The following is a 16,588-nucleotide window of genomic DNA, read 5'->3' as shown; positions in this document are numbered from 1 at the left end:
AGCTGGCATCCACTTCAGCTGCATTAATTCTATAGCATAGAGCAGGGGTCCTCAAACTAAGGCCCGGGGGCCAGATGCGGCCCTCCAAGGTCATTTACCCGGCCCTCGCTCAGGGTCAACCTAAGTCTGAAACTACTTGAAAGCACATAACAACAACAATCCTATCTCATTAGCTAAAAGCAGGCCCACACTTCCCATTGAAATAAGTTTATATTTGTTAAAATTGTTCTTCATTTTAATTATTGTATTGTTTTTAAGTGGTTTTGCACTACAAATAAGATATGTGCAGTGTGTATAGGAATTCATTAATGGTTTTTTTTCTCCAAATTATAATCCGGCCCTCCAATAGTTTGAGGGACTGTGACCTGGCCCTCTGTTTAAAAAGTTTGAGGACCCCTGGCATAGAGGTACATGTTCAGTTATATCAATATAGGTACAGATTTGAATATCACTTACCCCCTAAAATTGGGACCAGAATTATTCTGTATTTTGATTTTTTTTTCTGATTTTGCAATACTTGTTTATACAGATTGAGATATCCTGAAGATGGGACACAACATTTATCTGTGTTTCATATACACTTTATACACATATGGTGTGTATTGGAAATAGGCACAAAGTACATCCTGGAAGCTTTACCGGATTCCTCAACAGACAAAGATGTTTTTTTTTTTTAAATCACACAGGACAGATTCGCTGTTTGGATTTTTTAAACATATATATATATTTTCAAGCTTTGGATGGTTGAATCAATCGATGCAGAATCCGTGGAATGCACTAAGCAAATTTACTGTTTACGCAGCAGCAAGGACCCAATTGCTGGCGGAAGTTCTGCTTTGAAATCTAAGGTCCTGCCATCTTGGTTAAGGGCAATGCAGATTGCTGCTGCCTCTCCTTTAGATGTGTTTATAGCTAGAGATAGGGCACTTTCACAGTGGAGGCCATATTGGATTGGGAAGGAGGCTGCAATAGCTGTTCCTGGCAGGTAATGAATGAGCTCTGGGTGGAAGGGCTGAGCCAATCTGCCCTAGATACTGAATATTATCTCTCTGTATATCTAGGAAGCCATTTTCATTATCTCCTCCCCAAATAATCATAATGGCCCAAATAATTTATATATTTATAAAATTTATATTATATTATCTATATCATATATGTGTGTGTGTTGTCCCAACAATTGTGGGAGTTGGAGTCCAAAACACCTGGAGGGCCCAAGTTTGCCCATGCCTGCTTTAAACCCTCCACTTCTTTCCCCATCAGGAGGATACTGTATACTTATTGTCCCTCCAAAAACAAAACAAAGACTCAAGTTCCAGGTTAACTTTGTAGAAGTTTAGAGTCAGCGTATGTAAATTGTTGTTTCCAATATTAAGATCATGGTTTGTAATCTGATTTATTAATCACAAGTCCTACCAGGAATCACCCCTTTAGCAGCCTCCATGAAATGGTGCCACCTAAGAACAAATTTCACACAGTGATTCTCCTCCCGCAACAGTGAGAAAAACGTGTGGATTTGCTGCCCACTACTGTCTGCTAGGAAGAAAGGAGGAAAAGAGTTGCTTTGCTACTAACATAAGAATCACCTGCTGCAGATATAGGTTGAGTTTCTCTTATCTGAAATGCATGGGTCCAAAAGTATTTAAGTTTTTTCCAGATTTTGAAATACTTGTGTCTGCATATGTTGTCCCCTGACATGAAGTCCAGTCGTGTCCAACTCTGGGTGTGGTGCTCATCTCCATTTCTAAGCCGAAGAGCCAGCGTTGTCCGTAGATACCTCCAAGGTCATGTGGCTGGCATGACTGCATGGAATGCCATTATCTTCCCGTTAGAGCAGTACATATTGGTCTACTCACATTCGCATGTTTTTTAACTGCTAGGTTGGCAGAAGCTGGGGCTGTCAGCGGAAGCTCATGCCGCTTCCCGGAATCGAACCTGCAACCTTTCGATCAACAAGCTCAGCAGCTCAGCGCTTTAACCCAATGTGCCACCGGGGCCTCCCATATCTACATATACATACATAATACTTCGGAGATGGGACTAGAGCCTTAACATGAAATTCATTTATATACACACACACAAAATCCATATTCATATCCTTGGGGAGATAGAGCAAAATATAAATAAAGTGCATTATTATTATTATTATTATTATTATTATTATACAGAGCTTAAAGGTAATTCTGCTATGGTTGTAGCACATCAAACAAACTTTGTATGCACTGTACCATCATAGAATCATAGAGCTGGAAGAGGCCCTACAGGCTTCCTAGCCCAACCTCATTCTGCCATGCAGGAACACACAATCAAAGCACTCCTGTCAGATGGCCATGCAGCTTCTGCTTGAAAACCTCCAGAAGGGGGCTCCACTGTACTTTGAAGCAGCATATTTCACTGCCAAACACCTCTTGCCATCAAGTTCTTCCTAATGCTGGTGGAATATATTTCCTGCAATTTTAATCCATTGCTCTGTGTCGAAATCAGAAGTGCCACTATCTCAACAATCCATGTCGACATTTCATATTAGAGTATTTTGGATTTCCCCATAAGGGATACTCAACTTGTATCTGCCTCTCTGACACCTCCATGAGGACTAGCAACACAGATTTGTTTTACATTCAGGCTTCCACTTCAACCGTAGATAGGCTGGATATGGTTTCAAAGATGAATTCCGTGTTCTAGCAATGCAGCTGAAACACTTGGGTTTCTCTCTCCACAGTGGAAAGCACCCCTGCTCTTAGTGACCTGGTCTTGGTAGCTGATCAGATGAAAAACACCAGACCTCCTTGTGAGTTGGGTGATTCCTAAATGGCTATTGTACATGATCACAATGCATATTGTATACCCGGGGAAGCAGCCGCACTGAAGGTCCTTGTGACAGATTTGAAAGACACGGTGCACCACCAGAGTGAGCTTCTCCAAAAACTACAGGGCGGAGAAGCCAGGCAGAAAGAATGTCAGGAACTACAGGTGAGGGGTAAACACATAGTATGGAGAGGGACTTGGAATGGCAATATAACCCAATGCAAATGTCAAGTTTTCTTCTCACACAAGAGCAGGCAGATGAGAAGAACTCGACCCTTCTCTCTGAACTCAGAGAACATGTCTCACAGCTTGAGGCAGAGAACTGTAGCCTGCGCTTTGAGAGGGAGCAGCTGGAGTCCACGAGCCAATGCTATCGGAAGGAGCTGGATGCCCATGGTGCCACCGTCCTGTTACTGAGCAAGCAGCTGAGAGGGCAGCGGGAGGCTGAGGCCCACCATGGTGCCTTCTCTCTCGAAACTGTCAAAAGCAGTGCCAAGTGGCTGAGGTTCTACACAGGTTTTGATGAGTACCCCCGCCTTATGGCCTTTATGGCCTTCCTTCTCGATAATGAAAGGGAGCAGGGCAGCCAGGACAGGAGCCTCCACAGTGCCCTCAGCCCTGAGAACCAGCTGTTTTTGGTCCTTGTGCGCTTGCGTCTGGGGCTACTTCTCCAGGATCTAGCCTTCCGGTTCCACATCTCAGAATCCACAGCCTCCCGCTATTGGCTCAGTTGGATAGAGATCATGGAGAGGAGGATGAGACAGGTGAGTAGTCAGAGATTCTTCCTTTTATTTTTCACATAGTTCCTTTAAGTGCAGTTGAACTGTTTTGTCTTATGATGCATATTTGTGAAGCATCCAGACACATAAAGTATATAATAGGTATTTAAGGTCACTGTAAGTCAGAAACTATGTGAAGACACACAGCTACAGTGTCATAGTCATGCTGTCAGTGGCACTGGCCTTCCGATATTAATGGATTCACATCTTTTCAAGGATAAGCACAATTGCTTTCCACAACATCTCGATAGTTACTGCAGCATCAAGGTTTGGGAAATAGCTCTGGATGGGGGATTGTAAATCCTATCAGCCTCGTCTAATGAGGATCTGCATTGCAGTCCAAAAACTGGACTGCAACATAGCCCTATGTAAGACTTGATATGTGGGGCCAATATATTCCAGGCATCCTCAAACACTGGCCCTCCAGCTGTTTGGGCCTACAATTCCCAGAAGCCCTAGCAAGCTTGTTCAATGGTCAGGAAGTCTGAGAGTTGGAGGCCCAAACAACTGGAGGACCGACATTTGAGGATGCTTGGAATATATTGGCCCTACATATCAAGTCTTACATGGGGCTAGGTTGAGGATTCCCAATTATGTGCTGTCATGGCCTCCTGTTCTTGTATTGTGAGCCTTTCCCTCTTTGGTCCTGCTCTTTTTTATTTGTTTGCTTCTTTTCTGAGACATGTGGCAAGTACCTTGCTTTGAAATGAGATTCACCCTCTTCATTCTGTCATCAGCCAAGGCAAATTAATATTTCTCTCACACCTACAGATTCCAGTTGCCTACAGCCAGCATTACATAGACACCTTCAAGCCACAGCGGCTACTCAACCATCAAGACATGTCCCTGGTGGTCCTGGATTGTGCACAGCTCTTTTTTGAAGCCCAGGGAAGAAAGCAAGGCAAAAGTTACGGTCCCTGGGGTCCTAGGACTCGCTACTCCGTTTGTGGCTATGCTCTGGCTGCTCCCAGTGGCTTTCTAACCTTTGGTGCTGGAGCAGGTGAGGGGCTGCCCACTTTGCCTCCATTCCTGCAGCCAAGACCTGTGGAGCTCACAGTCCAGCAGGAGACGGCCAAGAGACAAGTCCTGAGCTTACGCAACTGACAAGGCATTCAGCTTCCGCTTTCTACGTGTTATCCATCCGCAGAACATGGAGGACCAAGTCTGTGGGGCATGGACCATTTCCTGCTATCTGGCTTGCCTCCTCCATGAACCCATGGGGCTCAGCTAAGACAAACAGTTCTAACCCACCGATTGGAACAATGGTTTTCTCTTAAATTCTAAACTACCTTTATTAATGCTGCCACCCCAGCTTTGCTCCAATGCAGTTTTATCACTGGGACATTGGGTTCTCCAAACTGAAATTAATATAGCTTCAAACTCTTATGCTTTTTTTTTTGCTTTTTTTTTGTTTTTTGCCTGGATATTAGATGAACAACCTGCATGAAATTCAGGTAATCTTTTGGTAGACCACTACCAAACATTTAACAAATGAATCACAAGAAGTTCACTAATTCTGGCAAGTGGGTAATCCATATACCATCAGCAAAGCTGTTTTTGAGAGATCTTAGGTCTGATTCTCTTCCCCACCCCCTCTTTTAAGGCGGGTGGTTATAACAAGACACTACTGAAGGCTCCCTTTTCTACCTTACAGACTTGAGCATTCACAGCTTTGCAGTACAATTGACTAACCCATTGGAGCCTGTCGTAAGATATTTTTATACAGTTGGTCCATGGATTCTGTACCCATAGATTCAACCATCCACAGCTTGATTTTTATTTTTAAAAATTCTAAAAAGCAAAATGGCTTTGTCATGTTATATAAGAGATGTCATTTTATTATGCCACTATATATAATGGGATTTAAGCATCCGGATTTTAGTATCCACATGGATGGTAGTGCACTGAAACCAAACCCCAGCAGACATCAAGGGCCACTGTGCTGGGCAGTGCAAAGGCAGTGTCCCATTCTTTTACACATGACTCCAAAAGCATGTTTATGTGTAGTTTCAGCTAATCTATGGCTTCCAGATTAGTACTTAACTAAAAGACTAAGTTACCAGTTCCTGATAAAACCTCCTATCAAACTTTAGAATCATTTGAAATTTAAACCTTTCAAATGGTACAATTCCCTCAGGAAACAAAAAAAATCCCCCAACATTTTACATTTCCAGCTATCACTTATTTTCCAAATTAACATACTTGATCTTTGCTTTTATTTCCACAAACCCTTTAGGTTTAATGCCCCAAATGTACCTGTTAAAATTTAGCCTCCAATTTTAATAAGTGTATCCTCACATTATCATAACGGCGCTCCATGCAGTCATGCCAGCCACATGACCTTGGAGGTGTCTACGGACAACGCTGGCTCTTCGGCTTAGAAATGGAGATGAGCACCACACCCCAGAGTCAGACATGACTGGACTTAATGTCAGGGGACTACCTTTACCTTTTATCCTCACATTAATCTGAGATGCTTCTCTGCCTGGTGCTACCTTGTGCTCAGAAATGAACTGCGATTTCCAAAATCCTTTCCCTGGTGTGGAAAGTCAGAACCCATATCTGGGAAGGAGGTTACTTAAGCAAAACATACATTGTTGGTAAACAGCAGGCCTTCCCACCACTGGATTGCTGAGCAAAGAACACAGTGTCATGGTGTTTATTTATATTCAGAATGGTAACTTTAATCCCATACATCTGAGCTCTCAAATATTTTGTAACCAATCTAGTTTTTGTAGCCTCGACTGGCACGGCGACCTCGAGCCCGTTCAAACTTACGGCCCTTGGATCGGACGTATGGCCTAGAAAGTGAAAAATGGAAGAGCTGTCAGTGGGATAAACAGAAGTGCATTATTACACAGCAGACAGATCATTGTGGGAAAGAGATATATACCCAACAGCCCTGGAATGCAGAAGATACACTGAATCTGAGGATGGTGTTCCTCCCAATGTCTCTCCTCAACCTACCTTTTATTTAGGTCCAAAGTAATTGCTCCCCTAACTCTGGCCCCTTCCACACAGCTGCTTTGAACTGGGATATATGTCAGTGTGAACTCAGGGCCTTCCACATATCCATCTAATCCAGAATACCAAGGCAAATAATCCAAAACATCTGCTTTTAACTGGGTTATCTGAGTCCAAACTGCCATATAATGTATATTTTATACAGATGTGTGTAAAGGGGCCTCAGATATTCCAGTTCAAAGCAGATATTGTGGGTTATTCTGCCTTAATATTCTGGGTTATATGGCTGTGAGGAAGGGCCCTCTGGTGCTTTACCATTTCTCAGTAGTGAGAACTCCCATGGCATACTCTTTTCAAATTTCCACTTCATACCACCTGAGTAGTTTTCAAAATAAATTTTGGAAAATACTCCAGAAATGCATTTAAGCCAAAATCCAGCTCCCCATTCCTAGAGCTCAGAAGATGCAAATTGTGTCCATGACCATAATTTTATACTATTCTGATTCTTCCTGTGACAGAATTTGCAAAAGTTTCTGTTCCATATACTATGTAATTTTTATGTTCAAGCCTTTCACAATGAATGTTAACCAGCTCAATGCCTTTCTCATATAAACAAATGAAAAAAAAATTTCAACTTTCCAAAGAAGATGGAAGAATTTATTTTGGAAAGAGCTTAGAAATAAATGGTTAAGAGATGCTGTAGTATAAACACCAAGAGGAAATGCACACAAGCAGTGAGCTGCCTCATATCAGGTTTAGACACCTGCTGATCTAGTTTAACACTGATCAATAGCTGGTCTATGGGATTAAATAAACATAATAATAAATATTTCAGGCAGGAATCTTTTCAAATTGTGCCAAGTAAAGTATTTCCTCCAAGCCTGATCCTATAAATACTTAGAAGTCTTAAAACAGTTCAAGCTTACTCCCAGGGAACTGGAAGAAGCAGTACTTGGCCCTTTTTCAAGCAACAAAAAAGGTTCCTGGCTTCTATTTCAAGAACAAGTAATTGCATGCTAAAGTTTGTTGAAGAACGGCACTGTAAATGTGTAGTGCCTTCAAGACATTTAGGCCTCAATTAAGAAAATCTGCATGACATTCAAGTCCTTTGGAATAAAACTTCAGCACCTGCACCAAACACTCCGTATCTCCTATACGAAGGCTCTAATTGGTTCCAGCTTTCCACTTCACTGTTCAAGGAATGGAAATGCTCATCAATGACAAGCATTACTTTCTATAGGGAAGTATTTGAGCGTAAAATCATTAACTCTTTCTCTCAGTAGTTCTTAGGATCCCCAGAAGATCCCCAGAGGATTCAGGATGGCATAACAGCAGATGCAAGTTTCTATGTTCTGAACAGAGAATTGTCTAGAATGCCCCTTTCAAATTCAATCTTCTCCACAGCTTTAACAGAGGGCATTAGGGGCCTTAAAAGTGCTGTTTGCACATCTTCATAGTTCATAGGTTGGCTTAATGGACTACATGACCACAATAGTTACAGGAGGTAGTACAATACTACGAGAGTTGCTTGGGAGAACATACAAGAGAAAATCAGGATACGGAAGGGAAATACCACAGGCAAGCCCAATATATAGATGAAAAAGCAGATTATACCAGAGCTTAGATAGAAGACTTGATAAAAGTGAAAACACAATTTACATTTTTTTTAAAGGTGACATTATTTTTGAATACTGCACATCTTTAAGCTGAAGTAATGGGTTCAAATTACAGGAAAGAAGATTCCACCTGAACATTGGGAGAAACTTCCTGACAGTGAGAGCTGTTCAATAGGGGAACTTTCTGCCTCATGAGGATTTTAAACAAAGGTTGGATAAACATCTGTCTTGGGTGCTCTGATTGTGCTTTTCCTGCATGGCAGAATGGGGTTGGACTGAATGGCCCTTGTGGTCTCTTTCAACTCTATGATTCTAAGTAACCACAACTCTCAACTCTATGAATTCAACTCTATGAATTATTTTTTATTTATAACTCCCAACAGCCATAGCCAGCATAGCCAACGGAGGATTCTGGGAGCTGCAATCAAAAAAGCAACTTGCTCCACAGTTATCAACCTCTGGATTCACCAAATACTAGTAAAAGTGAAAGAACAAGTAGGAAAGGAGGAAGAGTATTGGTGGCACTCACTTAGTATGGCTGTGCGGGGTGCCAGGAGCCTTGCCAAAATGCCGGTAGACTTCCCGGGCTTTCCTGGGACCTGTACAAGGGAAAGCCAAAAGAGACACGTCGGACACATTGAAATATTGGGAGCCAATGAAGATCAAAGAAAGCACCAATGGTTTGAAAGTAACGTATTTTTTTTCGACTCACCAGAAAGCAATACTGTTCCCTGGCCTTTAGGGGCAGCCATAGCTAACTGGTCAAAAGTCATGATTTGTCCTCCAGATTTTAGGATTCGGGTGCGGGCACCCTTTGTCACTCTAAGGGCGCAAATCTTGGAGGCAAAAGAAAACAGGTTTCAGGTCATCAATTCCCACAAATCTGTCAGTCAGTATTTTAAAAATCCAGTTTTATTTGTATTTAACCTATAATTATTATGTGTAGCATGTAGCAATTAATTAACGGTTTAATCCAAAATTATAACTAATAAAGGTACCTCATGATCCATCAGGTAGTACATATTTGAAACAATTTCATAGTATTATAGACGCAAAACAATGAAAGAGGAAATGTGCCTTTGAATATGTTGTTAGATAACATCATTTAAAACAACTGAGCTTTTTTCCTTTTCAGAAAGTGTCAAGTGCAATTTTTGTCAGCTTCCTAAATGCTATAGTTTAACAAAACCAAACAGGTGGCATTATAATTTTTAATCTGTGATTAAGTGCCCACATAAGTGCCACCCACTGTGCAGTTGATTACTACTTAATATTTATTAATCAAATGTATTATACATAATCCAACTGGCATACAAAAACTACAAATGCCTCGCACCCACATGCAACCTGTCATGAATTCTTGAACTTATCAGACTGCCACTAATTACAAATCCCCAATAGCCCCCTCCTTGCTCTCTGCCTGTTGACCTCCAGCCCTTTCCCATCTGGATAACTTTGATAATAGCAGCTGGACTACCTTCAGTTTGGGGATCTCCTGGATGCGGACGTCATCTGTCACTGTACCCACCACAACAGCGGTTTTGTTTTCCCGCCCTGGGAGCTTCATCTTCCGGATCTGGAAGGGGAGGAAGAGAAATTTGTATGATTGTGATTGAACTAATCATAAAATAATAATTTACCTTTTCATTATTAAAAGCAAGCATCTTTTTGCATACAAAGTAGGTGTCTACTGACTGGAACAGAAGCAGTGTGGTTATGTTGTCCCTATCAATTTCCACAATGTCACATGAAGGTTCTGTGTCTCACTAGGTTCATAGAGTCTATAATACCAGAACCACCTACTGCTTTTAGTAAAAGGTGTATTACTGTTGCTTCTTCTCTTGGGGAAGAATATGAGTCATAGAGGCACAAAGTCCTATTCCTTTCCTTCCACATCTTGTCTTGCCGCACTGCCAGCGAAGTCAGATCAGGGTGGTTCTGTTCAGTCCATCATTTGGGACAGGAGAAGTCATATAATGATGCAGCTTAAGAACACTTGCCACCAGAGTCTCAGGATGATGATTAATAGGTGGGCATTTGTGGCGTTGGGGAGGAATCAAGAAAGGGAGTGTGGGGAGAAACTCCACTTACCAAGCGGGACACCGACAGTGGAGGCCGGTTGGTGCGGCTCATGAACAGTCGCTTGAGTATCACCTTGTTGAACTTGGCATTGGTCCGTCGAGCAAGAAATCTGTAGAGCTGAGGAGATAGCAAATGGGTTCAGAGGGTATTCCCAACTCTTGTTAAGTTCTTTCATTCCTCATTACAACCAATGGATGGCTGCTACTCCAAGATTGAGACCACAAACCAGCTTCCATTATAATAACCACCTCCAAATACAATTCATTCGTATTTCCCCCTCAAAGTAGACCTGGTCTCTGATTCATTAGAATCAAAAAAACATCTGAGACAGAAGAGGCACTGAAGGTCTACTTAAAGGAGAAATATTCAAATTTTAAGATCCATGTGGTCTTCCAGATGTTTGGGAGGTGCAACTTCCACAAACTCACCCATCTACAGTAAAGCAGTGACCACCATTTCCTAATGCAGTTTCTCTCATTGTCAAACAGAGGTTTCTCCCAATGTTCAGCTAAAATGATCTCTCCACTACCTCTGGAGCAGGTATGGGCAAATTTTGGCCCTCCAGGTGTTTTGGACTTCAACTCAGGCCTTAAGCAGCTGAAGGGAAAAGGAGAGGTCCTGAAACTGTTAGGAATTGTGGAAACTGAAGTACAAAACACCTGGAGGGCCAAAGTTTGCCCATACCTGCTCTAGAACTACCTTCTGGAGGAACAAACAACATGATTTTGGGTTCACCTTCCAGATCATAGTCTTTTGTCAACATTTCAAGAAACCATGTTCCCACTTCTCCACGCTAAACCCAACCAGCTCCTTATACTACTCTCAAAGTTATTCCTTGTGCCATTCTGTTTCCCTTCTCCACACATGCTTGTTTGTAAATGTAATTCCAAAAACATGGAGTACAGAACCAGACGCTGGTTGAGATTCTATACACTTTTAGAACACTGTAAATATATGTTGGCATAATTATGTTGTATCCCAAAATTATGCAAAAAGATAATAGCCTTGAGTTCACCAGGAGCAAAAGTCAATTGGCTCCTTCCATACAAACCCTAAAATGAGAGGGCAGTGTGTGTACGCCTTCAGAATGATTGCCTTCCCTGGTGACTTCATTTAAGTAACTTCTAAGAAGCACAGTTCCCTGCCTAAGGATTTTTATGCCGATTCTGACCTTAGTATTCCAGATGTTGCCTCGCTAGTATATGATAATTAGAAACTATTAGTTCTTATGGATTTGGCATTTCCACATTATGGACATGATATGGCATTACATTTCCAAAGACACACAGAGGACCACAGATACTAGTGCAAATTCAGCTTGCCATTCTGCATTTTACCCACACACCATTGGCAAGTCAAACCTCCCTCTAGGTAGATAAATGACTTTGTCTTTATTTTAAGTTACCACGGATTCCAGAATCCCATCACACAATTAAATCCAGCAGATGGCAGGGGATGGGTGCCTTCCCACAAATTCTGGCTCTTAACTATCCCTGGAAACCCCAGACCATTGATCACCCCGCTTCTTACCTTGACCAGGAGACGAAGGTAAATATCTTGGCTCTTGGGCTCCTTACGCCGAACCTTCCGGTCCTTGTTGTGACGAATGTCGACTCCCTGGCAACAAAGCAGTGAGAAGGATTAAAACTCTCTCTCTCTCTTTTAAGTATCAGGAGCAACTTGAGAAACTGCAAGCCGTTTCTGGTGTGAGAGAATTGATTGTCTGCAAAGACATTGTCCAGGAGACACCCAGATGTTTTACCATCCTGTGGGAAGCTTCTCTTATGTCCACGCATGAGAAGCTGAAGCTGACAGACAGGGGTTCACCCCGCTCCACAGATTCAAACCGCTGACCTTTCGGTCAGCAGTCCTGCCAGTACAAGAGTTTAACCCAATGCACCACCGGGGACTCGCTCATGGGAACATATCAGGCAAATATGAACTGTATGCTAAATAATGGACTTTCTACAGTCACTGTATATATTCGAGTATAAGCCTAGTTTTTCAGCCCTTTTTTAAGGCTGAAAAAGTCCCCCTCAGCTTATACTCGAGTCAAGGTTATTTATTATTTTCTCTGTTATTATTCTGATTACATTTATTATTTTACTCTATATATTACTATATTTATCATTTTACTCTTATTACATTTATTATTGTTGCTATTATTACATTTATTATTTTACTCTATTTATTATTGTTATTATATTTATTATTTGATTCTTTTATTATTGGAAGTATACGTAAGCACATTTACATTGAAAAGGTTTAGAATAATGGTTTAATCCGAGTTGGACAGTCTTATCTTATATTACAATTTTATGTAAATATTAAAAAACATTTAACCTACTGATGCCTCAATTAATGTAATTTTATTGTTATCTATGTTTATTTTGAAATTGACCAGTAGCTGCTCCATTTCCCAGTTTTTTGTGGTAAAATTAGGTGCCTTGGCTTATATTCGGGTATATATGGTATATATATCCCTTTATAAAAAGGGAAATGAGCAGCTTTTTGGGAGGCTTTTTGGGAGCCAGAAAGATCAATTTGTATAAAATACAAGAATACTGACTGAACATTACTGTTATTTTGCAACCATGTTGTATCACCTCCACTGGTTTCCAATCTGCTTCCAGATTCATGTCAAAGTAATGGTTTTGACCTATGAAGCCTCTGGTGGTTTGAGACTACAATATTTAAGGCCACTTCTTTCTATGTGTGTGTACTTTTCTCCTGCATTCCGAGTTTGTATACACTAATTATATTTTGTATTTTATATAAGATGTGCTACATTTAAAAAAAAATCTCCGAATACTGAAACCAGCAACTTTTCCAAGCTCAGGTCTTTCCCAAGACACACAGACAATGCTATAGGCTGCAAACTTCCATTAATAATGATGATGATGTGGCTGACTAATGAAAATGCACTAATTTTTTTCATCTCAATTTTACTCACAATCGAATTTCTTACAGACTGGGCCAAATAATGACGTCTCCCATAGAGGGATTGGGAAAACAATAAAAACATAGATGGTGCATGTTGTATAACTGTGATGTCACTATAAACTAGTTGAAAAGTATGCCAAACACAGGAAAACATAATATATGTACAGTAGTGGACTACAAGAAATATTCTGACTTTGAAAACAGGTTAGTTATCATCTCCTTGTGTAACGTGCTTTCTATCCTACTTCATGTTACTGGGGAGGAGCTTTCTGCCATTTAATTAACAGTATCCAAATTCACACATTTTATTTCAAATTGCCAGTCTTTGCCCACAAGTGCACTGCATCGCAATTATACTTTCCAAACAGCACATGCCAATCACTCTACTGCTCAAAGCAAAACCATTTTGGCCTGAACCAGTTATAGAATTTGTAACTGAAGCTCCATCTACACTGCCATATAAACCAGTTTTGAATCCAGATTATATGGCAGTGTAGACTCGTATACACAATTCAAAGCAATTAATCTAGATTCAGAAACTGCTATATGGGTGTGTAGCTCCAGCTTGAGCAGGAACTTTGTAGAAGACTCAGTATGCTCTACACCAGGGGTACTCAAACTAAGGCCCGAGGGCCGGATGCGGCCCTCCAAGGTCATTTATCCGACCCTCACTCAGGGTCAACCTAAGTCTGAATCGACTTGAAAACACACAACAACAACAACAACAACAACAACCCTATCACATCAGCCAAAAGCAGGCCCACACTTCCCATTGAAATACTAATAAGTTTATATTTGTTAAAATTGTTCTTCATTTTAACTATTGTTTTGTTTTTAAGTGTTTTTTGCACTTAAAACAAATAAGATATGTGCAGTGTGCATAGGAATTCATTCATGTTTTTTTCAAATTATAATCTGGGCCTCCAAGAGTTTGAGGGACTGTGACCTTGTCCTCTGTTTAAAAAGTTTGAGGACCCCTGCTCTACACACTGTAGACTTAATACAGTTTGACACCACTGCCGTGGCTCAATGCTATGGAATCATGAGAACTGTGTACTTCTACAAGGCCTGTAGCCTTCACTATTGAATAATAAGATCTCACCAAATTGACTCATGGGATTTCACAGCACCAGGCTATGGTTAAAATAGTATCAAACTGCACAGATTCTAGATTGTAAGTGCATTCTTTGCCCTCCCAGTCAGCTGTCTGGCCAACTTTCTAAACACAGTACATAAAGTCCAGAGTTTCAGAGAGTAAAACAGTAGCTTTGCTTTTTTTTTTCCTCATTGAGAACATTTGCCCTCTTGTTATCTTTGTACATGGTTTGAACGAAATTCTGATGTTGTTTGAGCCACGTGTCACTAAGTTTTCATCTATGAGATGCTGGAGTGTATATAGTTAACGCTCATAAAAATTAGCACTGAAGTTGAAAAGTTGAATTAATTCTGTTTTATTAAGATATACTAACCAAATCCTGATATTGTTTGAGCTACATGTCACTAAGTTTACATCTATGCGATACTGGAATGTATGTAGTTAATGCTCATAGAAATTAGCACCATGGAGTTCAATTAATTCTGTTTTATTAAGATATACTTAATGTTCTGCAAAGTGTAGCATTTTAGCACCTCTATGACAATAAAACAGTTCTGGGCGCATCTATACTGTACAATTAATGCAGTTTCACACCAAGAATCACTCAAGCTGTAGTTTAACAAGGCCCTTAGCCTTCTCTGATTAAGTGTTACTTGGAACCTTCGGGTGCATCTATATTGTAGACTTAATGCAGTTTGAAATTAGACTTAATGCAGTTTGAAATTAGCAGCCAATAGTGAAAGGACCAAGGCAGAGACATCTCCAGCCCATCCCGTTTGGGTATCAGCCAGCACGTCAACGACTTAAATCTAGAAATAGTTTTCTAAGATCTACAGAGACACTCACTGGAACACCTCAGCAAGCGAGAGTCCAAAAGTGGCAGGCCCAAACCCAGTACCTCAACCAATGGCTGATACCCAATGAGAGACTCCCCCCTGGGCACACAGAGGACTGGGCGACCTGGAAGGCACTGAACAGACTGCGCTCTGGCACCACGAGATGCAGAGCCAACCTTCAGAAATGGGGCTACAAAGTGGAATCCTCGACATGCGAGTGTGGAGAGGAGCAAACCACTGACCACCTGCTGCAATGCACCCTGTGCCCTGCCACATGCACAAGGGAGGACCTTCTTGCAGCAACACCAGAGGCACTCCAAGTGGCCAGATACTGGTCAAAGGACATTTAATCAACTCTCATACTCACAAATTTTGTAATCTGCTTGTTTGCTTTGCTCTGTTAGAAATGTAATATAATTTGACTGGTTGTTCTGACACGACAAATAATATATATATATATATATATATATATATATATTGTTTGAAATCACTTTAACTTCCATGGCTTAATGTTATGGAATGATGTAGGCCAAGGAATGTTGGTACTTCACCAAACTACAACTCCCAGGATTCCATAGAATTCAGCCATGGCAGTTGAACAGCATTAATTCTACAGTGTGTATCAGTCATGGGCAAACTTCGGCCCTCCTTGTGTTTAGGACGCTTAAGCGACTGAGGGGGAAAAGGAAAAGGCCTGAGGCCAGGAATTGTGGGAGTTGAAGTCCAAAACACACGGAAGGCCAAAGTTTGCCCATGCCTGGTGTAGATATACCCTATTTGGACTTCCTTCCTCTGTCCCACTTCAGGCTCCTACTAGGCCTAAACTACTGTCCCTCTCCTAGGCCTAAATCATGCCAACTCTTCCACGACGGCCTACTCATGCCTCCCGAACCTCGCTATAAACCGCCAATACTACGCCCCCCGGAAGCTCTGGGCCCTTCCCCACGCAGCCGCCACACTAAACGGTGTGCCCGAGGCCTCTCCACGGAGGATGGGATAGGATTCAAGGCTCCCTTCCTCTCAGTCTCCGGACTCACCATGGCGGCGTCGGCGGCGCCCGGAAAAGAAAGGAAGTGGCCGCGGCCGCGCGAAGAACGATGGGAAGGAGGCGGCGGAAGAGGCGTGGCCTTGTCGCTGCTGAGGATTCTGAGGTCGAAGGAGGACCGGAATTGTATGATGTTTACAGAGTGATTTCACTCTTTGTCCCTGGTTATTTTCACTATAGAATGAATGGAGCTTGACACTTCTTTCACTGCCATGGTTCTATACTGTGGAGTTGTAGTTTACTGAGGCACCAGTGCTCTTTGACAGAGAAGGCTACAAAGGTCTTGTAAAACTACATTAATACATGGCTGTTAAAGTGATTCCAAACTGCATTGAGTCCACAGTGTAGATGCAACCCAAGGTTCGAAGTAATATTAGATCATCATCTTCTATATAAATAAAAATGTAATGTTTATTATTTATTTA

At 41.5% G+C, this 16,588-nt stretch overlaps 2 protein-coding genes across 2 annotated transcripts; one reads left to right on the top strand and one right to left on the bottom strand.

The window, feature by feature from the left end:
• Positions 1-886: 886 nt before the first annotated feature.
• LOC132779489 (uncharacterized) lies at positions 887-4,965 on the top strand. Its single transcript, XM_060783174.2, has 3 exons — positions 887-985; positions 2,717-3,566; positions 4,353-4,965. The coding sequence occupies exons 2-3, from the start codon at positions 2,988-2,990 to the stop codon at positions 4,683-4,685; spliced, it is 912 nt and encodes a 303-aa protein (XP_060639157.2). The 5' UTR covers positions 887-985; positions 2,717-2,987; the 3' UTR covers positions 4,686-4,965.
• A 1,274-nt stretch (positions 4,966-6,239) lies between these two features.
• Positions 6,240-16,252, bottom strand: RPL18 (ribosomal protein L18). The gene is made up of 7 exons (XM_060780359.2): positions 16,156-16,252; positions 11,774-11,860; positions 10,253-10,360; positions 9,639-9,737; positions 8,874-8,997; positions 8,691-8,760; positions 6,240-6,382 (listed from the first exon to the last, which is right to left on the bottom strand). Exons 1-7 carry the CDS (start codon positions 16,156-16,158, stop codon positions 6,307-6,309), a joined length of 567 nt encoding a protein of 188 aa, XP_060636342.1. The 5' UTR covers positions 16,159-16,252; the 3' UTR covers positions 6,240-6,306.
• Positions 16,253-16,588: the final 336 nt, after the last annotated feature.

The sequence above is a fragment of the Anolis sagrei genome, chromosome 6 (genome assembly GCF_037176765.1).
Source record: "Anolis sagrei isolate rAnoSag1 chromosome 6, rAnoSag1.mat, whole genome shotgun sequence".
In the NCBI taxonomy this organism is placed as follows: domain Eukaryota; kingdom Metazoa; phylum Chordata; class Lepidosauria; order Squamata; family Dactyloidae; genus Anolis; species Anolis sagrei.
The sequence above is the reverse complement of the archived record's forward strand: the minus strand, read 5'-3'. Positions and strand labels throughout refer to the sequence as shown.